This window comes from Caretta caretta, chromosome 6 (genome assembly GCF_965140235.1).
Source record: "Caretta caretta isolate rCarCar2 chromosome 6, rCarCar1.hap1, whole genome shotgun sequence".
Taxonomy (NCBI): Eukaryota; Metazoa; Chordata; order Testudines; family Cheloniidae; genus Caretta; species Caretta caretta.
In genome coordinates this window covers 2,932,007-2,959,257 of record NC_134211.1, presented here as the reverse complement: position 1 = coordinate 2,959,257, position 27,251 = coordinate 2,932,007, and the positions used below count along the sequence as shown (strand labels likewise).

The 27,251-nt window shown below is 47.0% G+C and overlaps 1 protein-coding gene, 1 long non-coding RNA gene and 1 pseudogene across 2 annotated transcripts; 2 read left to right on the top strand and 1 right to left on the bottom strand.

Moving 5' to 3' along the window:
• Positions 1 to 15,744, bottom strand: part of LOC125638095 (up-regulator of cell proliferation-like) — a 25,445-nt pseudogene extending 9,701 nt beyond the window's left edge.
• On the top strand, positions 8,494 to 11,077 carry LOC125638108 (uncharacterized). The gene is made up of 3 exons (XR_007357151.2): positions 8,494 to 8,898; positions 9,071 to 9,150; positions 10,718 to 11,077. It is a non-coding gene; the product is annotated as an uncharacterized LOC125638108 (long non-coding RNA).
• Positions 15,734 to 27,251, top strand: LOC125638094 (up-regulator of cell proliferation-like). The gene is made up of 3 exons (XM_075129176.1): positions 15,734 to 16,010; positions 18,735 to 18,806; positions 21,354 to 27,251. Exons 1-3 carry the CDS (start codon positions 15,734 to 15,736, stop codon positions 26,039 to 26,041), a joined length of 5,037 nt encoding a protein of 1,678 aa, XP_074985277.1. The 3' UTR covers positions 26,042 to 27,251.

The window sequence follows — 27,251 nt, the reverse complement described above, 5'->3', positions numbered from 1 at the left end:
TTCCTTTGCAAGTTACTTTTAAAGGTAGGATTATCTGTATCCGGGGATCTCAACCTTTTTCTTTCTGAAGTCCACCCCACCCCAATATGCTATAAAAACTCCATGGCCCACCTGTGCCACAACTGGTTTTCTGCATATAACAGCCAGGGCTGGCATTAGGGGGTAGCAAGCAGGGCAATTGCTTGGGGTCCCATGTAACAGGACCCCCACAATTCTATGTTGCTCGGGCTTCGGCTTCAACCCTGGGTTGCAGGGCTCAGGGCCCTGGGTTTCAGCCCCATGCAATGGGGCTTTGGCTCTCTTCCCTGGGCCCCCACTGGCCCTGCTTGGTGGACCCCCTGAAACCTGCTCGCAGCCCTCCCCCCACTCAGGAGGCCCCTGACCCCTGGTTGAGAACTGCTGATCTATATGATAAGATTCCAGGATTGTGTCTCTGTGCATCACTCTGAAGCCTAGAATGTCTGTTGAGTCAGTGTGAAGTGATGGAAAGAGCTACAAGCACGGCTGAGAGCGCTTTCTGTTCAGAATATTACCAATCACCCCTGGGTTTCACGGATTGGTACTGTCCAATTTTTAAGTCACAACCATTTTGACTTTACAAATTACACCTGCGCAAAAGCAAGGCATGTATCTATGCCGTGCCCAAAGTTTTAGGCAGTTGTGATGTCAGAGGTAACTCAGCCAATCAACACCCTTACTCTACAGCTAATCTGCATACAACAATTTCATTGGCTGTGTGGAGGAGACTGCACAGATGGTGGATTACTTGGCCCATCTGGCTTTCAGCTGCTTGTACAGTAGTTAAGAAGCAGCTGAAAATAGCTTGTAAAACTGCAGAGAAGGTGCAGCTGGGTGTCCAGTTGTAAGTCAGGGTCCCTTATACTCTGTGGCCTAAATTCTGCCGCAAGGTCCCTCAAGTTCTGTGGTCCTCTGGTACTGCAAACTAGCAAGCCAATGGCATCTTAAAAACAGAGGAGTTTAATTGACTTAAATGCATAAATGCACAACATAATCAATACTGTCACTCCTGTGCTGTTTCATTTGATATTGAATTCAGTGCATTTCACCCTGCCCTATAAGTGTTCGTTTTCAATATGCCGCATAACTTCGCCTTGAAATCACACAGCTGCACTGCAGATGCTGTTGCAGCTTTCGGCAGCTGGGAAAGGGGCACTGGGGGCTTCTACGGTGGTAAGAGGTAATGAAGGATTGTGGGATTCACTGTATGTTTCTCCTAAAATTATCAGCACCTAAAGAGTTAACAATGTTGGCATTCTGTCATTAGGGTTCAGACATCAGGGTTCACTAGCAGCTTTGAGATGAACCTCAATGCTCTTGTTCCAGGTTGTCTGAAGACTCGGGCAGACATTGCCACACACAGTTCATATTTTTAAGCAATTATAAAGGCTAGATCTGTGATATTTTTGCAACAACGATGCTTAGATCCTGCAGCAGAATCCCAAAGCCCATGGGAGCCTGCGTATGGAGAAGGAACTTGGTCAGTCCCTTACCAGCTTTTGTTGCCTTGGTGAGTCTGTCTGCCAGGTCTCTCCGGTGGATGGATCTCAGCACTTGAATGGTCACCTCCACCCTGTAATGCTCCCCATAGTAGTTGAGCAATTCCTTGGCGACATCCACAGGACGTGCTGTCTCCAGCTTGCCCCAGGGGATGTTGTTATACTGGTTTTCGACCTTGATTTCCTTCAGCTTCCACTTGAATCGCTTGAGGTCATCTTTCCCCAGCTCTTCCAGGGTCTCCAGCAGGAGATCGGTCACAGTCTTCTCCATGCCACAAGCCATAGGGCTGCACAAGAAGGAGCCACAAACTGGCCCCCAGAGCCAGAGACTTGGCTGGGGGAAAAAAAATCTTTGCAAATTGAGAACAAGTTCAGGAAACAAAATTGAAACTAAAACTCTAGGGTCTTTGGCTTCCAGCCATCCCCGTGAAATTTACATCTCTGCTTCGGGCCTGGGCAGTTCAGTTCACAGTCCCAAAGGCAAGACCCTAACCAGGGGTCTCAAAGTCCCGGCCCGTGCACCATCTGTGGCCAGAGAACCTCCCCACTGCGGCCGGCGGAGGAGAGACACATTCAGCCACATTGCCGGCAATGTTTGCTACAGGCACCCCCCCCCTCAGCTCCCATTGGCTGGGGGGAGAAGGACAGAGCTACCATCACTAGTCACCGGGCAGAATCACTTTTTTCCCACAATGACTATAAACAAGTCAAAATACCGAACACAACTCGCTGACGGCCACCTTGCTGCAATCCTGAAGGTTTCAACTGCTCAGTCACAGAGGCCAAACATCAACAAACAGACAGAACGGAAGCGTTGCCCGCTGTCTGGCAAATGCTAAAAACTCTCTGGCAGGCGAAGAATTGTATAAAGTTGTATGACAGTTTTATTATTTCGAATAAATTTGAAACAAAAAATACAATATAAACATTTTCTTTTCTGAACCCCATCTTCAGTGACATTAGTGGCCCCGCTGGGAGGATCTGAGGCCTGGCACTGGCCCTATGGTAAATTGAGTTTGAGACCCCTGCCCTAAACACTCACCCAGATCCTTCTGGACTCAGAGAAGTCTCCATTCCACAGGTACTTGCCTGGGTTGTATGATCCCTGCCTTACTCTGCTGCAGCTGGAGGAAGAGCAGGGGGAGCAGGTTAAGAAGCCCAAGTGTCCTTCATCTATTAGGATGAAATGTAGCAGAAGAGAAGACAGAGGGCTCCAACGGTCCCTACTGAAACTCCTCAAATCCTGTTGCTGATGCCTCTTGTCAGGCGGGGGAGGCCCAGAGTTGGGGAAGTGGGTCCCAAGTTCACATTCATGCACCTCGCCTCCTGAGGGAATTCTGCGCCAAAAAAATTAAAAGTCAGTGCACAATATTTTAAAATTGTGCACATTTTATTTGTCAATACATAAATGTGGCTCCAGCATGGCAGTGGGGAGCACAGGCCACTGGCTGACTTGAGGTGGCAGATCACACTGCAGCCTCCACCTTCCCTGGTACGGGAACTTGACAGTGATGCTGCCCCTGACCCTGCCACAATGCAAGGGCCAGGCCTGCCCCAGAAATACCCCAGGGCCCTGCCTCTCTGCACCAGATGCAGCAGGTGTGGGCAGACAGATTCAGCCTAGCAGGATCCAAATGTGGAGGGGCTTAGTGTGAGGGGATCCAGGTGTGGTGTGAGTGGTTTCTGTGCGGGGCAATCTGGGTGCGGGCAGCTGAGTGGGAGATCTGGATGCCCAGGGGCTCATTGGGGAGTGGGGATTCTGGGTGCAGGGACAATGAGACTCTGCAGGGGATCCAGGTGAAGGTGATCAGGGTTCAGCAGGCGGATCTGGATGTGCGGAGATGGGGCTTAGCGGGGGGGTCTGGGTGAAGGGGGCTCAGTGGAGGGTCTGGGAGCCAGGGGAGTGGGGCTTGATGGGGTGGGGGTCCAGGTGCAGCTGGTTGGGGCTTGGTGGGGTGGAGGTCTGGGTGAGGGGGGCTTGTCAAAGGAGTCCCGGTGCAGGGGGGTAGGGCTTGTCAGGGTGAGGGTTTGATGGGCCTGCTTAATGGGAGAGCCCCATTTGCTACTGAGGGGATGCTTCATGCTGGGCTCCCACTTCTCCCGCGATTCCCCTATCCCCTTTTCTTCTCCATCCCCCTCCCCACACTGCCACATTCCCCTCCCCCTGCCCTATTCCACCCCCTTCCTTCCCCACTACCTCTTCCCTCCACCTCCTCAGTCTCCCTTCCCTCATTTCCTCCACACCCCCTTACCCAGCACAACGGCGGGCAGTCACAGTTCCACAGAAAACAGGAAGGCTCCCAGCACGCAGAAGGGGAGCACGACTTGCACTCGGACCCAGGCGGTGGCGTTCATCCGCCGAGTCAGCAGAGCCAAGACAGCCTCCTTCAACTGGGCACTTGCAGAAACGATGGGGAGCAGCAGGACATAACCCATGAGCCCACGCATGCCGCACCTCTGTTTGGGGGGGAGCAATCCCCGCCAAAAAACTGCATCCGTGGCCATCCCCCATCCCTTGTGCGGCTTCCCTGATGTTTTCTGCATTTTCTTCAGTCACTCAGAATCCCACTGGGAGTAACCTCTACAGGAGCCCTGCTGTAATAATTGGGGCCTAGCAGGGTCTACCTTAATTATTAGCCGACATAGTGAAAAGCATGTAAAGGTTCATGCATTGCCACAATGATCTGTGATATCAAACTGTTTAAGAAAAGATGAGAGGGGGAACAGAAAGATTGTCTTCATGTAAACAGAGGGTCTACTGACACCATTCCAGGACTGTGTTAAGATTCTGAGTGGTAACCAAGAGGAGCAGAGGACTGGAAATCAATGAACTGAAATTGGTGTGTCAGAAATTAGGCCTAATGGGTGGATGAAATAATGAGGATGGATTATTCTGCCAACCACCTGTTTGGAGCTCTTAAAAAGAGACTTAGAGGGAGAACAAAAGAACCACTTTACTTTTACCATCACCACTACCGCGACACGATTGTTGCTGGGACACCAGACCTTGGTACTCCAATGGGGACCCATGACGTTGCTGTACCAGAGAGAACCCCAACCTCATATATGGGAGATCCTGCTCTTTCTTCCCTTCCTTCGTCTGCTCCTTTCTGCCCTTCCCCCTCCCCTCCCCCCACCTTTCTCCTGTCCTGTCGCTCCCTCTGGGCTTTTCATCTGATCGTGAAATCAACTGCAGTGCATGGCACCAGCATGATGAGATGAAATGGTCTCTCCCACTCTGTCCAGACTGTGAAGGACCAATGAAAGAGAGGGACCTGACCAGACCAACAGATGATGTATTTGATGGGGGAGGTGAACAGGAGACTCCAGAGCAACAGGTGCCATGGCCAACATGCCAGCCCAAAGCCTCCATCCATGACTGACCAGCTGCCCTGTGTCCTGAGAACATCAACAAAACCCGAATTTCCCTCATCTTTACTTTCCTAGCTCTTCTCCCCATTCTGTGTTGGTCTGTTTTGTTTAAAGCAAGAAAGTGACTTTCATTCATGATTCAAAACTGAACAACAGAACCAACCCTTTCTCCCCCAACAAGAAGGACTCTCTGACTGAATAAGAGCCTTTAACCAGTATCCAGTCCCCAAAAAGAGAATTGGATAGGTTTTGATTGTTTGTTTTACGTACACAATCCATTTCATTTTCACTGCTCTTTATCGCCTTTTGATTCTTCTCCTTGTGTGTGTTTCAGTGAATACATTTCTCACCTTTGCCATGAATTTTGTTGTGTGTTTGCCATGGTACAAATCAGGCTGAAGTCTCTGTCTACCAAACCCCAGGCCTTGTTTAACATGTTTAAATGTCAGACAATTGGCAGGGTTATGCTGACACCTTTAGCCCATATATTCCATCTAAATTAATACAACAGCATGCACCCACCCTCCTAAGAGGGAGAGTCAAACCGCAGGACTGGACACTATGCTACAGTAGAACAATCCCTATATCTGTACCCGAGGAACAAACCAAGAGGAGAACTCCTGCTGTGTGGGGGCCATTACACAGATTTCCCCATCCCACCAGCAAAATTTTCACCAAACAGTAAGAAACATACAGAATACAGTCCCCTTCCCCCCAACACACACAACCTAAACAAGCTTCACATCACAACTTCACAACCTCCTCCCCAGCTGGAGTCTCAGCCAGACCACTGTGCTCACTCTGGTGCAGACATGATAAGTTCCTGTAATAAAAGTGAGCACCAACCCCAGTGAAGGCCTAGCTCTGCCCCAAGCTCTGGTCCCTTCTCTCATTCCGAAAGCTCACCCTCAGCTCCTTCCCCTCCCCGTGCAGCCTCAACCCAGCCTGCCCAAACGTGTATCGCTCGGGTGACATTGCTCTGAGGGACCCAGATGAAGATGCCATGAAAAAGGCTCCTGTCAATGTCAGATGTGAGGATGCCAACGTAGAGTTAGCCAAAAGAAAATGAAAGTCATGATAGTCGAAAGAGGAGTCAACCATGATGGCATGCATGTGATTGATAGTAAAGAATACGGCATGATTAGCGACTTTGTGTATCTAGGAAGCATACCCAATGCTGGTGGCCAACCCCATAAGGAGGTGGAAGCAAGAACTGGGAAGGCAAGTGGTACTTTTTTGAGATTGGAAAATATCTGGAAAAATAGGAAGAACCAAGATAGTCTTGCAATAGTCTTGTGGCCCACACATTGCTACATGCTCGTGAAACCTGGAAAATGCTAGAAGCCCACAACAGGAAACTTGACGCATTCCATCAGAGATGCTTGCAAAGAATTCTCTGTTTCCCCTGGTGGGACAATGTAACCAAGGCTGATGTGTAACAAAGAACTGGTCAACAGACTGTAGAGACAATGATTGGAGAAAGAAGGAGGAATTGGTTTGGGCAAATTTATGGATGTCAGAAAACAGTATTCCTAGATAAGCCCTTGGCTAGAGTCCACCTAGAGGAAAACAGAAAAGAGGAGGACAACAGAGGTCATATAAGAAAACCATTAAGAAAGATTTTGCTGCCATGGAGACAGATAATGGAGTGAGAAACATGGCATTAGACAGATGGAAGTGGAAACACTGGGCTGTCTCATGTGTCACAAGACCCAAGAGCTTCTTATAATAAACCAAAGACTTGCAGAGCTTGTGTGATCACATTTTAACCCATGTGCAATCGGCTGTATCTCATTTTTGTGTCTCCAGTGGGCATAGCTTGGGTTGGAGGCAGAGGTTGGGAGGGCACCACCCCTTTTTCATTTGTCCCAATTTGAGCCCTCATTTCTTGGATGCAGTTTTGTTTCCTGGTCCATTTCCCAGTATCCCTCTCTGCCATGGGGACCCCAATGCTCCTTGCCCTGACTCCTTGCATCACAGGCTTGGCGGCCATAGACATGTCTCCAGCCACAGGACCCCTGGGGAGTGCCCCTAAAACCTCTCTCTGGTTCCTGATTGGCTTCTCCAGCATTCCTTTATGCAAACGATCTTCCTGCCCACGTGACTTGAGGCTAACGAGGGCCCAGGTGGCCCCGAAGAGAGAGGGGAGCTGGGCAAGTCCCTGGAGTGACAGTTAAACTGACACAGCTGACCCCTCTGAGGACAAGCAAGGGAGTTCAGGCTTGGGGGATTGGAGAGGGACCCGCCCCTCTCCAATTAGGAAGGGATGAGCTCAGGGTCTGGGGGTTCAGGAAGGGCTGGTAATTTGGGATCAGGGTGGCTTGCTCCTGGGCTAAGCCAGCCCTGTTTGCACAAGGAGCCTCACCTCAGGGGAATCAGGGGATTCCAGTGCGAGTGGCAGCAGGACGCTGCCCGTGGAGGGAAGGAGCTGAGCCCTGTTCTGCGGCGGGCGGGAGGCGCTGGGAGGGAGGGGAGGAGCTGATCAGCGGGGGCCACAGGTGGGAGGGAGTGTGGGGAGCATGGCTGCTGGTGGGTGCAAAGCACCCACTAATTTTTCTCCATGGGTGCTCCAGGGCTGGAGCACCACCGGAGTCGGCACCTATGCAAGATATTATTACCCGCTTCCTTCCTACCCAGAAACTATGGACAAGAAGGCCTGTGCCACTGAAATCAAAGGGCAGTTTACCATCAGCTTCTCTGGGAGAATGGGAAAGGAATGAGTCCCAGAGACACCAGTCCCCGTTGTTGAATTCAGCCTATTTCTATGCTTAGATGGCTCATAGTCCCTGCTTTAGCCAGTTTCTTTCTGTTTGTTCCCTAACATCTGGTCCATTCATAGAATCATAGAAATGTAGGGATGGAAGAGACCATGAGACGTCACCAAGTCCAGCCCCCTGCGCTGAGGCAGGACCAAGTAAAGCTAGACCCACCTGACAGATGTTTGTCCAACCTGTTCTTAGAAACCTCCAGTGATGTGGACTTCACAACCTCCCTTGGAAGCCTGTTCCAGCATTTAATTATCCATATAGTTAGAAAGGTTTTTCCTAATATCTAACCTAAGTCTCCCTTGCTTCAGATTAAGACAATTATTTCTTGTCCTACCTTCAGCAGACATACAGAGCAATTGACCACTGTCCTCTTTATACCAGCACTTAACACAGATGAAGACTTATCAGATCTCCCCTCAGTCTTCTTTTCTCTACCCTGAACATTCCCCGTTTTTTTAACCTTTCCTTATATGTCAGGTTCTCAAAACCTGTTCTCATTTTTGTTGCTCTCCTCTGGCCTTTCTCCACATCTTTCTTAAAGCGTGACACTCAAAACTGGACACAATATTACAGCAGAGGCTCACCAGGGCTGAGCAGAGCGGGACAGTTACTTACCCTGTCTTACATACGACGCTCCTGTTAATACAGAGCAGAATGATATTAGCCGTTTTCGCAACTGCATCACATTCTTGACTCAAATTCAATTTGTGAGTCACTATCACCACCAGATCCTTTTTAGCAGCATGACCATCTGGCCAGTTATTCCCCATTTTGTAGTTGTGCATTTGATTTTTCCCTTCTCAGCGTAATACTTTGGGAGGGCTCTGTTAATTAATTTCCTTACAATATTCCCCACACATCTCATTTCCAGTAGGGAAATTTGCTTTGGGTTTTGTTTTTTATATGCATAACCATCAGTTATTAGCATGCACACATAAAATCTCAGCCAATAGGGGGCAGTAGATGCACACACACAAACTGGAGTTCCACTAATCAGGCCCCCTAATCTCACAGGAAACAGCAAAGATTCTAGTTGCAAATGAAAAGAGGTGGAGCTATTGTCATTCATTCTGGTTCCTGAGGAATCTGTCTGAGGGCAGCAATCCTAACCCTCCAAGCAGCCGGGATACAAACATTTAATCCATCTGCTGGTGCAGGTTCTGTGCTGTGGTAGAATGTGAAGATTCAGCATGTAGCTTTGAAACACAAGCTCAGGGGACAGAAAGACAAGTAACTGAAAGGTGACCCACAAAAGAAAGGAAATGCATTTGTGGCCTTTTTAATAAACAAAAAAGGCTTAAAAGTATATGTGTTTTTAGAGTGTGTGCATTCAGTGGGCAGGGAGAGCATGTTTCCTGTGGGATGCATGGGTGATTTTATTCATTACTCTTGTTTTTTGCATTAAAAATGTAGGCCTTGTTTACCTTGGAAGATACTACTGGTGACTGGGAAATTAGTAGAATGATGACATCACAAGAACCGTGGGAGTGGAGGTAAAGAGGGAAGTGATTTTTAAGTCAAGCTATTTTAGGGTGACCAGATGTCCCAATTTTATAGGGACAGTCCCGATTTTGGGGGTTTTTTTTATATAGGCACCTATTACCCCCCACCCCCATCCCGATTTTTTACATTTGCTATCTGGTCACCCTAGGCTGTTTTAAACTGCTCTTTGATTGCTTTTTGTGCATCCATATTTAACTCAAATGCCTGACAGAGAGTTAGGAGAAAAACTCTCTTTGGGAAAGATTCCAACACCATATCACCCTTCCAATTCAGGGCTTTGGCCTATTCAAACCCACTTCTCTGGCTGCTCCAATAGAAGCAGGGAAGATCAGGCTAGATATCATTATTTATATTACAGTAGTGCCTTGGGGACACTTTTTGTCAGGTGCTGCACATAAACGGTAAGAGACAAGTCTTGCCCTGAGGGCTTATGATCCAAATCGACACAACGGACACAGGAAGAAGTCTTATCCACATAGAGGGGGAAAAGGGATTCAACAACTTACTTAAGGTCACACAAGTCCTATGCCACAAAGCCGGCCGGCCGGCCTCTCTGCAATATTCTTCTCTGTGATAGAGCTCTGCAGTAAATAAATCATCATGACAGGAATGCTTTGCACATCACTTTGTTTATATATGTTTTTCCATTATTGCAAGTCATTTTGATCAAGCTTCACAGCATGTATCTTTCCAAAAATATCACTCGCATGCAGCCCTAATTCTGTGTTTAAAGATGTTGTTTCTTTAGCAAAATGTGGCAGGCCCATCCTGCTTACGAAATAGCCCATGCACCCGTTCAGAATTTCCACCCAGCGCCTTGAAAGACCACAGGGTGTCTTTCAGGAGCAATTCATCGTACACTATAGCAGCCCCTTTATCACAATCCCCAGCTGCACTGCAGGTAATCCATTATACACTATGGTAGCCACCATCTCCCTAGGAATTTTTCCACGTAGTTTCTCTTCTCCTTTCTTGCCTTATCTTCTCTGCTGCTCCATTTTGTTGCACAGAGACCTGTACTCTTAGTTGTCTACGGTAACAACAGTTCATCTCAGCCTGTTACATCAAATTGTCTATAAAAATCACCAGCAGTTAAAGACAAAAAGCCTAAATTAGTCCAAACATGAAGGGTTAAAATCCATTGCTGATGTAATAACCTGGTATATGGATTTGTGTACAGGCCCAAAGTCCAGAGTTTGGTCAAGAGATCAGAGTCCTCGCAATAGCTAAAAGAAAGCAGAATAACCATAGATAACCTTGCTTTTGCCTGGTCAGCAAAACACCAGATGGTGGGGGCAATAATTGTGTCTTATTTAAAAGTTGCAAATAGAACAAAGAAGCCCTGTTTCTGTTGTGTTAGTTTCTTCTGTAGGGAGATGTTCTTCCCACACACCCAACCTTGAGTTTATGAAAGTTTCAAGCATGTCAGTATAAGATATGGCCTCCTCCCACCTCCCTTTCCCAGGGACCAATGCCTGCCTTAAAACACAAATCAACAACTTGAAAGACAATCTTTATTGCCATATACTTTCACTGTTTCTTTGCTTTTACCCCTAGATATGTATCTGTTGGACAATCAAAGGAGCTACTTCATTCCTATGGACCCCAAATCAAAATTCAACATATATTTTATACTAATACATTTATTAAAGTACTAATTAAATGTTAAATGTTAATTTGTCAACTTGAGACCATGGGCGGAAACATTATGCAATCTTTGACCATTGGCTACTGTGCTATCATGTCTTGCTGCTAGACCTATCCAGGGAAGCGGGACTGCCTACTCCATCACTTTCCCCCGCCCATGGAAAATCCAAATATTCCATTGTAATCAATTGATTGACAGTGTCTCTGAGCCTAATAAGCAAGGTGACACTCCGTCAGCGCTGTACGTAATAAACTCCTGTGCTTGACCTCTACATGGTGTGGATTTATGTCCTTAAGGGCTGTGGTGAGACCATGACGAATAAACAAGAGGAGACTAGAATCAGAAATGAATGAGCCAAAATTGGTGTGTTGGAAATTAGGCCTAAGTGATGAACAAACAATGAGGGGAGGCGTTATTTCATCCATCACCCCTTGTTTGGGTACTTTCAAAAGAGGCTTCAGGAGCAGGGTATCAAAATGGTAAAGGCGAGTGAACTGGAAGAAGCAAACTTTACCATCATGGCTACCAACCCCCAGCATCTCTGGGCTCCCAAGATCCACCATGACACCCGTGGACCTTCATCGTCCTGATCCTGATGGATGCCCTGACTAGACCAGGCCAGCTAGAGGGACCCAAATGACATTGCCACCTCCACCAGCTAAATCCCAAACTCCACCTGGGATGTGACACTTGAGCTCCTGCTCTTGCTCCTCCTCTTTCACCTGATCTCCTCCTTCCTCTCTCTCCTCTCATTCTCCCTTTTTGCTTCCTCTTTAATAAGAGTCTGGCTTAGCTGGCCAAGACTGTATCTTTTGCGGCACTCTTTGTGAGCCCGTGAGCAGAGAGGCAGCTAAAAGCAATACCTTAAACGGCCCAACACTAGTGTGAGTGTGCCAGATATCAGAGTGGCTAGACCGTGTGCCAGGACTGGGTTTTTCTAGTAGTGAGGTTGACGTGAGAGTCAACACCAGATACAGAAGCTGCATTTTCTATCTTGGCTGTTCTTTTCTCTCCCCTGTTGCATCTGTTTGTCTTAAAGGAAACAGGACTGGATTTTAACAGCAAGAGCAGCAGCTCCAGCTCAGCTAATTTCTCTTTCACCCAACATGGAAACCCCGGACGATGTTTAACTGTTTAGTATTGGACAATGACGGGGTCACTTGTTAACACCTTTGACTCTGGGGCCCATTTATTCCACTGAAGTTAACACACAGACCTAAGAAACAGGGGTGTCTTACCCTGCTACCCTCACTCCTCCTCCATCTCCAACAGAGAGCGAGGCAGGGATAACAGACATATGCAACTACCTGCGGCATGGAGACTCCTGGGCCCACAAGGACCTGGGCTAGTGTAGGATGTACATTGAGCTGGTCAACCCAGAGACACAGATTAAGTTGCCTGGAGGATAATGCAGGAAGGATCTGGCTGAGGACTGGTCGACACGACAGAGTTAGGCTGATGCATGGCAGCTTACGCCGATCTAGCTATGGAAATGTCTACACTTACATTTTGCTCCCGCCGACGTAACTGCCCCGCTGCCCCGCCTTAATAACTCCACCTCCACGAGCGGCATGGGGTCAAGGTCGACAACATTATACTGATGCAGTGTCAGCAAAGAGACACTGCATTGCTTACATTGACTGTTACTGCCTTTAGAAGCCATCCCACAATGCCCCACACTGACAGTGCAATCGGTACAAGTGCTCCTGGTGAGGACGTGCACCACCGACACAAGGAGCCAAGTGTAGACGCACACAAGCGACGTAATTACTAAAGTGGTTGTATGCAGACATTAAGTTAGGTCAACTTAATTTTGTAGTGTAGGCAATGGCCTGAGAGCCAAAGGATCTATGGGCTAGATCTACAAAGGGACTGTAGTGTTGCAAGACCTAACGTTTAGCCACCTGGCCACCGGACTTGACAATGCTGAGTTAGGCGCCGACCCTACCTCTGCAATGCATGGGGAGAGCTAGGTGCTATGAATGAGATGCACAAAACCCAGCAAACTGAGAAGAGAAGCCGCCTTAGCCAGCCAGTAGGAAAGGCCAAAGAGAGCATGTGTGACGCTCCCCAAGGGTCCCCACTTTCCATTGTCTGCCCTTAGCATGAAGCAGTCTTGTCTGTCTGCTGGGGGATCAGCTCCCCGAAACCACCAGCCTCTGGCACAACCAGCACTGCCTTCCAAGCCTCCACAGGCCTTGCTCTCTGTATGGCTGGAGATAGGCAGACACCAACCCCCAAGTCCTCGGAGCGTTCCCTGCAGTGTCCAGCCCCTTATCCACTGAACAGAATTACCCGGCCTGCTGTTCCCACAGGAACTGAACACACCAGCTTGGAAGATCCAACTCAGGACCAGCACTTTGCTTAACAACACAGCACTGAGATCTGTTTATAGTGACAACAGGAATGACTGTTATCAAAGATATAGAAATTCAAGTAATAATGAGTAAGAATGTTGGAAATAAATGGTACATATACAACAAAATCACAACGCAGTATCTAGAGACTAAACTTAACTAGTAAGTAAGTTTCTCTCACCCAAAGGTCTCCTCAGTGTTTTCAGTCAAGCAAAAGTACTGTCCGTTTTCTTTCTCCATGAAGGGTGCCAACTTGTCATCTTTGTCTCCCAGATATAGTGGAGCAAACCTTTGAAGTATTCTTCCAGATAGGGTTTTTCCTTCCCCGCTCCTTGTCTTTTCCTGTTAGAATTCTCTTCTTTGATGTCCTCACAATCCTTCATTTTCATTCAGTTCAGACTGGTAATAAGGGACCCACTGTGAATGAGACAATATTCAATTTACATGTGTGACAGGTTCTCTCGTCAGGACCCCCTTGGGACTGTCACTTGATGGGCTGAAATACCACTGAGTCTAGCCCTTCTGCCAAAATGGGCACCCCTTAACTTTGTCTCGCTGAGTTAGACCCTCCAGGCCTCCTCCTTCCATGCCTCATGGAAAAAAATAAAATTCCAGCATCAGGTGACACAGACACATCTTCACAGGGACCCCCATTGCCCCTCCTCCTCACAGGCGTCCCACAGACTTACAGGGAAACAAATCCATTCGCAGCCAATTGTTTCTTGCTTAAGAGTCATCAAGTTCCTGAAGTATCATTAATGGCCCTCACTTGGCATAACTACATTAATAACATGTTTTACACTTCATATTTCGAACTTCAGACATAAGAATGATATATGCATGCAAATAGGATGAACACATTCAGTAGATGATAACTTTTCCAATGATATCTTACTGACTCATTTTGCATAAAGCATATTCCAGTTATGTCATATTCATAAGCATATTTCCATAAAGAATATGGAGTGCAATGTAACAATATGTCAGCAGACAGATGGATAAATATCTCTTGTGTGACAGAAACTCTGGTTTTCACCTTTGCTGGAGACCAACACACAGGTGCAGACTTTAAGAACATATTTGCAGTATATGTGCAATGGCTGGAAGCTAAACAAATTCAGACTGGAAATAAGGCACAAATTTTAAAAAAGGTGAGAGTAATTAATCATCGGAACAACTGATCCAAGTGTTGTGGTGGATTCTCCATCACTGGCTATTTTTAAAGGTTGGATGTTTTTCTAGAAGATCTGCTCTAGGATTTATTTTGGGGCAGGTCTCTGGCCTGTTTCAGAGTAACAGCCGTGTTAGTCTGTATTCGCAAAAAGAAAAGGAGTACTTGTGGCACCTTAGAGACTAATCAATTTATTTGAGCATGAGCTTTCGTGAGCTACAGCTCACTTCATCGGCCTGTGTTACTGGCCTGTGTTACGCAGGGGATCAGACTAGATGATCACAATGGTCCTTTCTGGCCTTGGAATTTATGAATTATTCAGAGAGGCTTTCACCCTGTCGAAATGTCCTCTGTGTCTAAAAAGCGGAGCATCGTGGGATTTTTCCTGACCAGCCAATGTTCACGTTGGTAAATTGTCCACAGTGATCCACCCAGGCCTGCATAACAATCACTAAGTAGCAATTTTGGTGTGTGCACTCACAGGCAAGGTTGGGTCTGTGGGGGAACAGAAGGAAGATAGGCACCCCATTAATCACCCCAGCACAGCAAGGGAAGCCCGGGTCGTTGACTTAACCTGTTTCACTGCACCTTGCCCACCTTGACGGTAGGACCCACTTTAACGGCCCTGCACACCTTGACTGGTGACCATCCCCTGTTGATTTCCCAACATCTTCCTTCCGCAGGTTCCGAACAGGAAGCAGTCACAGACCCTGCTTCTTATCAAACTGTACTGAGACAAACAGCCTCACATCTTGGCTAAGCTTCAAAACCTGGACTTAGACTCAGTCCTATCCTTTGTTTTCCATTTCCATTCCCTTCTGTTGGATTTTTGGTCCAGAGCATTGATCTAAAACATTCACCAGCTTCCAAACTTTCCTTGAGCCTGATTCTCCTCTCCATCGCACTGACATCAATCAGGAATAATGTCACTAAAATCAATGGTGAAAAACTTGCATATGAGAGAGACAAAGCTGGTTTCAAATCATCAGTGTCTTTATCTACCACAGAGAGCAAAAGGAAAGGGGGCGTGTGTAAGAATAGGAAAGCAGTTATTATGCTGGTGCAAGATGTTGCCAGCAGAATTGGAGACAAGGGACCAGGCTCTTGTTTTGGAATCTGCATAGAGGATATTAATCAAACACACAGAGCTGGTTGTGGGGGGGGGAGCTGGAGAAGGGAAAGGAGGGGGGTTGCTGTCAGCCTAGTGCCGTACAGTTCTAGTTTCGGTTTTGCACTCTCAGCTTTTTTTCTTTTTTTTTTTTTTGGTCTCTAAACAAACAACCTCTCAGCTCTCCGGAGCTTCAGGAAGAAACTTGCCCTTTGCAGCCGTGCAGCTGTTTCCTGACTCTCTCTGCCCTGGCCTGGCAGGGTGCATAGCTCTCCTCCAAGGAGGCAGCATGGCGAAGACCCTGAGAGATCATCTGCTGAAGACCCTGGAGGAACTGGAGGAAGATGAACTGAAGAAATTCAAGTTCAAACTGCACGAAATGCCACTGAAGGAGGGATATGAACATATCGGCCGCGGGACACTGAAGAAAGTGGATGTCATCGACCTCGCTGACAAGCTGATCAGCTGCTACGAAGGAGATTACGCGGTGGAGGTGACCGTGGAGGCGCTGAAATCAATAAACAAGAGGGATTTAGCAGAGCAACTCGCCAAGGCAACAGGAAATGGTAAGTGGCAACCCCAGGAAAAATCAGCCCCCATCCCTGAATATTTCTTCACTTCTGGATTTGCTTTCCTTTCTCACTCCCCACTGGCTCCAGAATGGAGAGCTTCCTGCCAGGCCACATCTGGGCTGCAGTTTCTTTCCTTTCTAATGGTTTCCCCTTGACAAGTCTGTGTAAAGCTCTTCAAGCGGGAGAAATATCCCCTCTGACCTCTTTGTGCCTCAAACGCTCTCTTGACTTTCATTACAGCCATAGGCGCTGACTTTTAGTCTTCCCTGGGGGTGCTGCACCCCTGCTCCACCACGAGGCCCTGACTCCACTCCACCCCTTCCCCTGAGACTCTTCCCTCACTCTGCCTCCTCCTGGCCCCGCTCCAACCCCTCCCGCGAGGCCCCCACCTGCCCGCCACTGGCTGCTCTCTGCCCTCCCTCAAGTGCTTCCCCCAGCCACCAAACAGCTGAGTGGCAGCCCCGTCAAACAGCTGATTGGTGGCACTGCGGAACAGCTGTGGCTGACGGGTGCTGAGCACCCACAATTTTTTCCCCCCCATGGGTGCTTGAGCCGCGGCGCACCCATGGAGTCAGCACCCATGGGTGCAGCTCTTTCCTTTCACTGGTTCTCGGTCCAGGAGCTCATCCAGGCTTCCCCGGGTGCCTGGGTCATTATCTAACCAACAGAGGTTTCATTTCCAACTTGTGCTTGCTATGGTGGGAACTGTAATGTAGCCACGGTTCCCGAGGCCTGATATTCCCTGATTAACAAGGCAATTCTGATGCATTCAGCACACCCAGTTCCCTCTCTCTCTTTCTCTTTTTCATCTCTCAAGCAGAGAACAGCACTTTAGATCAGGGGCGGGCAAACTTTTTGGCCCAAGGGCCACATCTGGGTATGGAAATTGTATGGTGGGCAATGAATGTTCATGAAATTGGGGGTTGGGGTGTGTGGGGGGGTGAGGGCTCCAGCGGGGAGTGCGGGCTCTGGGGTGAGGCTGGGGATGAGGGGTTGGAGGTGCAGGAGGGTGTTCAAGGCTGGGACCAAGGGGGTTGAAGTGCGAGAGGGGGATCAGGGCTGGGGCAGGGGGTTGGGGCACAGAAGGGGGGCAGGGGTGCAGGCTCCGGGAGGCGCTTACCTCAAGGAGTTCCCAGAAGCAGCAACATGTCCCCTCGCCGGCTCCTACATGGAGGCGTGGCCAGGTGGCTCTGCGCCCTGCCTCGTCCACAGGTGCTGCCCCTGCAGCTCCCGTTGGCCGTGGTTTGTGGCCAATAGGAGCTGCGGGGGTGGCGCTTGGGGCGGGGCAGCGTGTGAAGCCCCTTGGCTGCCCCTGCACAAAAGAGCCAGAGGGGGGACATGCTGCTGCTTCTGGGATCCACGCAGAGCCCTGGCACACGCTGGGCAAGCCCCTGACCCCGGTCCCCGGCAGGAGCTCAAGGGCCGGATTAAAATGTATGAAAGACCGGATGCAGCCCCTGGGCTGTAGTTTGCCCACCCCTGCTTTAGACGTTGTTTCCTTAAGTCTCCTGGACACTGAAGGGAATGTAGAGACCTTGTGTTTGATTCACGACTGAAATCTATGGAGCAGCACCAGCATAAAACTGGATTTTTGTGAACCAGGTGGCAAATCCAGACTCCCACTTACTCTAGATCTGTCAAAATATATTGGTGCTTCTTTTATAGACATGACAAGGTTCTATTTATCTCAGAGAAACAATTAAATTAAACTCAGATGAAAACGTTAGACTAGCACTAGTATCTAAAGGGTGTAAAGCCAGGGACACATCCGTTTTCCTGAATTCTAATCCCACAATAAAGGACCCTTAGGGACAGCTATAAATTGGCACAAGTTAGAGCAGACTAAAGGCTCCTCTCATTTACACCAGGGACTGAAGTGGCTACTGGAATATGGTAGGGTAAAGGTGAAATTACATCACCTTTGCCTTCTTATATCTAGAGGTCCAGCCAAGCAGCCAGATGTGAGGATCTGGCTCGTGACTTTTCAAAAAGAAAAAAACAGCAGAACTTTGTTAGGGAATATTTTATGAACATTTTCTTTGGTTTCCTCCAGGCTTGTCTCCTCAGAATAAAGTCCATGTGTGAGAAACTGCAGATGGAATCATTTTGTGCTGCTGAATTTACAGGGCCAGGAGCTGGGCCTAAAAGGGTTCATTTAAACTAATCAATCACAGGTGATTCCCTGTGCACTTGAGCAATTTTTCATTGTGGGAGGAACCAGAAAGAGACCTAGACATGGGATCACGACTGTCTGGGTTCTACTCACAGCTCTGCCGTCACGTCCCAGCTCTGTGCCTCAGTTTCCCCATCTCTAAAATGGAAACAACTATCCTGACCTTCCAATGTAACATGCATATTTTTCTTATTTTCATTTTGCTTTTCTTGCCTATTATCTGAAACTTACTGCACTTTTAGACAATGCTTTTTAAAAATTTTAAAAATTGAGTCGTCGTGTGGCTTGTTTCCAACTTTGGCTTACCAAAAGTTAATGGTGTGGTCTTCTACGAGCAGTTTCCACCTCCCTATTGTGACCTGTTTGTGTCTGATTATTTTCATGGACTTTAAAACAGTTCCTCATCATGCTCAGATTTTTCCTAATAAAACCAAAGGTGGGAGAAAATGCACAGATACACATAGGTCAGTAGAGAAAATGCACAGAAATTATATAAACATAGTACTAATATGTGTTTGTCTCTCTGATTTTTTTTTTTTTGCTAGATGCTTTAAACTCCAAGCAGGAATCAGACACTCAGCAAGGTGCAGAGCTGGAGAGGAAAGCTCTTCTTGAAGGTAGGTAATTCCTCTGTAGTTAAACACATTTATGGAATGACTTTCAGTATTAGTTGATTCCCAACTATTTTAGCCAATAAGTCATTTGGCAGGGCGGGGATTGAACTCAGGTCTTTTATATCTTAAGAGAGTGAGCTAACTACTAGGATATTAGATATAACAAGAGGTTTGATCCAGTAGATATGCTTTAGCATATTGACCAGACTGGGCGAGCTAGGCAGGGGAATGCTGAGTCTGTGAATCAGGCACAAAGCTGCCGGGCAGCATCAAGATGTAGATGTCTGCGCGCGGGCCCAGCTGCCGAAACTTAGCTGCCTCAGGGACTTTACTGGTGGAAACTTGGGCACCTCAGGGATTTTAGGCACCTACAGCATAAGGCAGCAGCTGAGCAGAGGTTCTGTGAATGCCGGTGTGCTAAAAGGTTGGTTGTAGGAACCTAAACTAAAAGTTAGGTGACTTAGTCCCCCATGTGAAATCTGGTGAGCATCTAGCTCTTCCAGGCTAAACACGGCCATTTCTATAGTTCAGGAACTTAGGAGAGAAACTGGGAAGAGATTTCATGGTTGGCATCACAACTAGGACTTGGACAGTCAGACCTAGTGGTCAGAGCTGGAGTCGGGCGTCAAGCCAAGGGTCAGGCTGGCACCAGAGTCATAGACCAGGGGCAGGTATCAGGAACAAGGTTGGAAGGCAGGAATCAGGAGCAAGGCAGGGAAGCTGGGTGCAGGGGCTCGGCAAGAAGACAGAGACCAACATAGAAGCTAGCCAGGAGTTTACCTAGTTGCACAGACAACTTCCTGTGTCTCCTTCTGGCTTAAATAGCTCAGCCAGACCAATCGGTGCGGCCAGCCTCTCCTCCAGTCACGATTCCCATGGGCGGTGCCTCTGGTGGGGCTAAAGTTCCATTAGTCATTCTCAGCTCATCACTTACTAACAAGTTGCCGGATGATAGCCAGGATGCGAAGGTCACCTGGGGAACAGCCTTCAAGGCCCATGGATCCTCAGGATTGGAATAAGAGGATAGAGAGCAAAATTTCCAACTGCATGTTTCATTGGAAGCATCTCAGGGCCAGAAAAAGTTAGGGCAAGACCCAACTGATTTGAATTCAGACTTTTCTTTTGTTTTGCTTTCATGACAAAAATTTCCCCCCAGTTCATCACAAAGAGCGCTCTCTACTGGTAAAAAGGAAGCAAAAAAAGAGGGCATGAGACCCCAGATGTGGGTCAGTTTGAGAGACAGCATCACAAATTTCTCTACCCTTATTCAAGGTATGAATACGCATCACTCCTTAATTGAAGATGTGACCCTCATCACATTCGCTTTGACTGTATGATCATATCTATGTGCTTTGCATAAGGTGTCATGAATGTGAAGTAAAATAGAGCATGTCACATGAAGGCAACTGTCTTCCCTTTCTCCACCCGCTTCTGTGTGCACGTGAATGGAAAAGGTCTAGGCCTAGAAGAGGAACTCAGTGTGTTTTGCTTTGGGTTAGCAGCAGTAGTGGCTGTCTGTTGTAAGTGTATTTTGGGAAGCAAACTGTAGCGTAAAGCAGAAATTAGGGTTTTTTTCCTGTTTTTAAGCTGTTTGGAGCATATCATCAGCTGCTGGATTGTGGTTTAATTGTTCAGGAACCATTTTCTAGCATGGAGACCAAATACATTTGAATGTTTCTTATTTTAATGGAAAAATCGTGTAACAGTAAGAGTCAGTGTAATGCCTTTTGAAGCACTAGATAAACAGTACTTCTGTCCATAATTTGAATAGAATGAAATTGTGAGAAGGAAGGCTTTGGTATGTCAATTGCCAGTTTCTTAGAGTGTTCATGTAAGAGGGAACGTATGTTCACATACTAAGGGCTGGTCTACACAAATGCTGAAAGTTGATCTAAGTTACGCTACTTCAGTTACGTACGTTACGTAACTGAAGTTGATGTAACTTAGGGCGATTTACAGTGGTTTCTATCCCAGGCTATGTCAACGGGAGATCCTGTCTCGTTGACATAGCTTCTGCCCCTCAGGGAGGTGGAATACAGATGTTGACGGGAGAGCACTCTGCCATTGACTTACTGTGTCTTCACTAGACCCACTAAATCAACACCGCTGTATCGATTTAGCCGGTAGTGCAGACATAGCCTAAGAAACACAGGCAAGAAATGCATCTTTTTGCTCTGAACACCCCTTCCCAAGAAAAATAAAGAAAGGGGAGATTTAAAATTAAGACAGAAAGTGCACTCAGAACACCACCCAAGGTTGGGTCATTGTTAGCAGAGCTTTAACCTGGGACCTTTGATTTAAAAGTATGACTCTCCATTGGCTATGCAAAAGAACCCAGTTTCCACAGCCTGGAGGCTATAGCAGACCCAAACTTCCATATGTGTTCCAGGTCCTAGTGTAGGAAAAAGAGCCAGACTGCGTTAGCAGGGATTGCAAACAGATAATTCCCACCACTTGACTGATACATGTCTGAATAAACACATTCAAAACAGGCATATTTAATACCAGATGGATTCTGAAACCTGCTCATGCTTTAACCTCTTTCTGCAGAGAGAAGGAGAGCACTCCAGGACCTCCTGTCCACTCTGAAGATGGAGCAGCACAGAAGCACAAAGCTGGCGTTGAGAGATCTCCAGGAAATCAATCCAGAAAGTCTACAGAACTGGACTCCTCAGGCATTAGAGGATTTACCATGGCATTTTATGAGGAAGGTCATAGCTTTGAATGGGACAGCCAGAAACACAAGCCTTGGGCAGGGAGCACCTGGTGACCAAGCCAGCAGTGAGGAGAACGGGGAACAAGGCAATGGTAGTAATGTTCTTCATCATAGCAACATGGACACGAGAGCTTCTCTGCACCCCCTCGATGTTCTCTGTGCCGTGCTGCTTTGCTCAGACAGTTTCCTACAGCAGGAGATCCTGTCCAAAATGTCCATGTGCCAGTTTGCCCTCCCTCTGCTGTTACCTGCCCTCGACACCCCCAAGGGCACCCTACTGCTGTGGGCCATGAGGGACATTGTGAGGAAGTGGAGGCCGCATTCCCTGGCAGAGAGCAGAGGATTCAGAGAGGAGAGCCTGGTACTCACCAAAATACCAACCGTTTCCTTTGTGCGGATGGGGAGCTGCAGCTTCTCCAAGTCCAAACTCCTCAATGAGGTTCTCAGCCCCTCCCAACAGCACAACGATTTCTTTATCCATCGGGACATGGAGTCCGGGAATGTCCCTCGGGAAATCGCAGATGGGCTGGTGGAGATTTCCTGGTATTTCCCTGCTGGAATCGAGGATTCAGATCTTTTCCCAGAGCCCGTCGCAGTTACAAATCTGCGTGGAGACATTGAGTCCCACTGGCTGCAGTTCAGCTTTTTAACAGAGGTCTCCTCAGCAGTGTTCATAGTTACTGAGAGCATCAACGAGAGACAATACGCGCTGTTATCATCTCTGCAGGGATCAGCCACTAAATACAACTTCATCCTCAATTACGAGTCTGGCAAACGGAGTGAAACTCAGGAATTCCTTAACAAATTAGCACCAGTGCTGAAACTGAGTAAACAACATGTCCTAGAGAAAGAAATTGGGACCAAGAAAGAGGAATTCATGGAAAAGTTGTGCTCTGCTATAGGAAGTATAATGAACGATCATCACAAGGACATGAATATGGAAGGCATGGCTGTGACCGCACGTGAACTGGGAATCCAGCTGGATGAGGACTGTGAGGAATGTCAGAGAGCAAAGAACCGCGTTAAAGAAATCACGGCAGAAATAAAAGATGTTGGAAATTACAAGAGGCAAATACTGCAACTGCAAGAGGACCTGTGGAAGAGCTTAAGCAACGTGGAAAGAGAAATGTGCAGATTGAAAGGACAAGGGGATGTCCCCACAGAAGAATATAAATCTAGGCTGAAAGAGAAATTGTTGGAGTTACGTACACAGCAGAATAAATGTGACCTTACTGACGGTTTGACTAAATTTATCAATGGAATAGGAACACTATCTCAAATGGAAATATTCTACTTTGTGAAATGCATGAAATTTAATTTAGATGGCATTGCTAAGGGGAACCATCCTAACTTGCAACCTAACCAACAAAAGCTACCAGAACTGGATGAATCCATCTCTGTCAGTTCTCTAGGAGTGGAGCATTTCCTGCGTGAGTTGGGGCAGTTCTACGAGGCTGAACACTCAATGGTGAAGATAGGCAAAATGGCAAAAATTCAAAGGAAATTCATTCATTTCCCGAGGTTAGCAGCTGATTTGATGCTGGAAGGATTTCCCATGGAGCTGATCGATGGAGATGCCTCCAACATCCCACTGCAATGGATGACAGATGTTCTGACTGAGCTCCATGCCAAGCTGGGGGGAAGGTCCAGAATGCTGGTTCTGACGGTGCTGGGAGGGCAGAGCACTGGAAAATCCACCCTCCTCAACACCATGTTCAGCCTGCAGTTTTCAGTGAGCAGTGGCAGACGTACGCGAGGAGCCTTCATGTCACTCATTAAAGTGGCAGAGAACTTTCGGGAGGACCTGGGCTGTGATTTCATCCTGGTGATAGACACAGAAGGACTGAAAGCCCCTGAACTGGCCAGGCTGGAGGATAGTTATCAACATGACAATGAGCTAGCTACCCTGGCGGTTGGACTGAGTGACATAACCATCGTTAACCTGGCTATGGAGAACGCCACCGAAATGCAGGATGTTCTGCAAATTGTGGTCCATGCCTTTCTCAGAATGGAGGAAACGGGGCACATGCCCAGCTGCCAATTTGTGCATCAGAACGTCAGTGATGTGGCTGCCTATGAACAAAAAATGAGAGACAGGAAGTATCTTGTGGAGCAACTGAATGAAATGACCATAGCTGCAGCAAAGATGGAAAAACTACAGAAAGAAATTACGGTTTCTGACATTATGGACTATGATCCAGAGAAACACAATTGGTACATCCCCAGCCTGTGGCATGGGGACCCTCCAATGGCACCAGTGAATATTGGGTACAGTGAGAGTGTGTGTGGGCTAAAGAAATGTTTGTTTGAATTTGTAAGACAACATTCACTTAACAGCGTTCCCAAAGACCTTCCCCAATTTATCGAATGGGTGAAGAGTCTGTGGAATGCTCTGAGACATGACGACTTCCTCTTCAGCTTTAGAAACCCCTTCACAACTGAAGCCTACACCAAGATATCTGCAAAGTCTGTAGGGTGGGAATGGGCGTTCCGCAAGGAGATGAATCTGTGGGTAACTGAAAAACAAACTTTCTTCCAGAATCAACCACCAGCTAAATTAGATGCTTGTGTCCTGACCAACCTAACAAGTGAGACTGAGCAGAAACTGAGCCATGAATCACACAGGATTTTGGAGTGGTTTCAAAGTGCAACAGCAAAACTGGCAGTTTCCGCTGTAAAGAACATGGGATATTTTGTTAGGAATTCAGTTCCACTATCTCTTCAAAGTTCAAGTTATTCACATGTCATTTGTTCCAATCTGGTGACTGCCAGTGAAGGATGGCGAAAGAAAAACACTATTCAGGGTATGTGCATAAAAACAATCGAAGGTGAAATGGACTTGCTTTTGGAATACTGTAAAATGAGAGAGAACAAAGCAGACAACAAGGAACTGGAAATGGAGTTTGAAGAAATGTGGAGTGAGACCGTGTCAAAAATACGGCTGGGCTGTTTGGATGAAAAGCAAATTTATCAAGATATTGAGTTGCTGCTGAGAGAGGACCTGGCTAAGCAAGAGAATTCATCCAGTCTAAAACTACAGGAAAACAGCAACTTATTGAATTATGGAACAAAATCTTTCATTATGAAAAAGGAATACTTAGATTTACCATGGATTAAGACCCTGAATGAATGGTTCACGCAGGAATGCTGGCATAAAACAGAAGAACTTGTTAAATCATTAATGGAACAGTGCAAAGATTATATTAAAAATGTAGCAGATACTAAAGCAGACTATGATGAAATTTACAGCAGAAATCTGTTGAGGATGATCAATAAGAGGCTTCAAGAGGTAGACGTTCAGAAACTTCACACGAGCACTTGCTTTAAAGTTGACCTGAAGCTTCACATTTTAGGGGAAGTGGCTCCTTTATTAGAGAAGATGCAAGCAAGCTTCATGAAAGAAAATGATCCTGAACTTTATCTGGAGAAACTAAAACCTCAGTATCTCTCCACATTTAGAGATCTTTGTTTGGGGAAGGATTCCTGCCAAACAAGGGCCAGGGATTTGTGTCATTGGTGTCTTAAACCTGTCTTGGTGGACCATGTGAACAACAGACTTGGGTTAGAAATAGTCGATGACATTCTCAGCAGTGGACAGTTTGATGAATATACAAACCGAAGCCTTTTCCAGTTCACTGCCCTGAAGAAGCTGTTGAAATATGAAAACTTTGACACCTATATCATATACATTAATAACTATGAACATTTTGTCAAAATCTGGGTAGAGGGACACCTGCTAGATTTCTACAGCCGGACAGCACGGTTGCAACACCTGGAGAAAGAGATTCTGTCCTCAGTAATAAAGAAAGTCAGGACTGCTCTGGAGTCTCCCAGTGACAAAAGCACCAACACGGTCTGTGACTTTTTAGATGCATTTTGTGGAGCGTTACAGAATGACTTGGTGATTCCCAAGGACCGTCTAGCAGTGGTGCGGTTTAAAAACACGGCAAATCCTATGCAGTTTTCTGCTGATGTTCAGGCCATCCTTCCCGAACTGGAAAAAGAAATCTTAGCTGAATTTAATGAGTTGACGTTTGAATCCAAACTCTCCAAACTGTCCATGAAGCCCCAGGATGAAATCTTCAACTGCGTGTTTGGCTGCGGGGAGCAGTGCCCATTCTGTAAAGTCCCCTGTGAAGCAGGAGGCATGGATCATACAGAACACTTTGCTACAGTCCATCGGCCTCAGGGATTAGGGCAGTGCAAAAACAAACGGACAGGAATGCTTGAGTACTCTTTGTGTTCTTCTGATGTGGTTTCCAACGCTTTATTTAAAAATTCAGAAACGGAAGAGAAATTTCATCCCTATAAAGATTATCGACGATATTACCCAGACTGGCGCATCCAGCCCGATCTCAGCATCGACACTTCTGACTATTGGAAGTTCATTTTTAACAGGTTCAACTATAAGTTTGCTAAGAAGTACAATGCTAAGCCAGCAAATCTACCACAGGTTTGGGAAAAAATAACCAAAGAACAGGCACTACAAAGCCTAGAGGAAGCATTTAACATAAAAAAATAAACCAGCTCAGAGTCTTTTTAAGTAGGATGGACATATGCAAAAAAACAGGGTTTGTTTGTTTGTTAATTGCATGCAAAAATATCACTTCTTATGCACATATTTCTTTAGCTCATTAAAATTGTGATTATGGGAAATCCTAAAGAGATGTGGCCTAGTTGCAGACCGAGCACCACCCGGACTGATCTCTGGCTACATCCTTCAGGTGATGTTCAGCTGGCTATTCAGTTTCTGTTCATCACTGGTGATGTTGTGGAGCCCACGAGATCACCAGCTATGTAGCAACATTCCCTGGTAAATAACTTTCGGAATTTGTTGGTCTTCCATCCTAACACTACATCCATGCCAACAAGGCCACCGAACCTGCAGTCATAGACTCATAGAATATCAGGGTTGGAAGGGACCTCAGGAGGTCACCTAGTCCAACCCCCTGCTCAAAGCAGGACCAATCCCCAATTTTTGCCCCAGATCCCTAAATGGCCCCCTCAAGAATTGAGCTCACAACCCTGGGGTTAGCAGGCCAATGCTCAAACCACTGAGCTATCCCTTCCCCTGTGAGCTATCCCTCCCCCATAAGTCATGCTGATGCAGGTAGTTGCTGGGTTCAACTTCACAGAGTCTCATTGCCGATCAGGTCCTGCCACTGGATATGGAGCAGCTGAGGATGAGAACTGAAAACTTCAGTCCGGTGTCCCTCAGCCCCCATGTTCACTGCCGCACAACCGAGTTGCCACAAGTATGGTTCTGTAGATCCACAGCTTTGTAGCAAGCCTGATGTTGTGATCACAGAGGCCGCTGAAGGGCCCGACACGTGGCAGCAGATTCTGTAACCAAATTCAGAGCTTCTAAATGAAGGTCAACAGGGAAAGATTCCCCCCCGCCCGGCACATTTTGCATCATGGTGATTTATGATGGAATTGAAATGAGGAATATGCAAACATGCATGCTACGCCGGTCAGGGGCCTGATTAAACCACAACCCCTAGTGACATAATCATGCCAACAAAACTCCAGGGTAGATGCAACTAATGTCATTTGGGGAGGTGGTATTTCTACATCAATAGAAAAATGCCTTCTGTCTGTGTAGGCTGCATCTATACAAGTGGGTTATGCCGGCAATGACACAGCCTTGGCTACAGCCAGAAACCTGTTCTCGCAGCTGTATTTTGCTGTGGCAGTAGTAGATCTAATATCATCCGATAATTACAAGAGAA

What these genes read in the sequence shown, in the direction of transcription:
- LOC125638094 (XM_075129176.1), top strand. Translation starts at nt 15,734, where the DNA reads ATGGCGAAGACCCTGAGAGATCATCTGCTGAAGACCCTGGAGGAACTG. An exon ending in CGCCAAGGCAACAGGAAATG is followed by an intron (nt 16,011 to 18,734) that starts GTAAGTGGCAAC and finishes TTTTTTTGCTAG; the next exon opens with ATGCTTTAAACTCCAAGCAG. An exon ending in GAGGAAAGCTCTTCTTGAAG is followed by an intron (nt 18,807 to 21,353) that starts GTAGGTAATTCC and finishes CTCTTTCTGCAG; the next exon opens with AGAGAAGGAGAGCACTCCAG.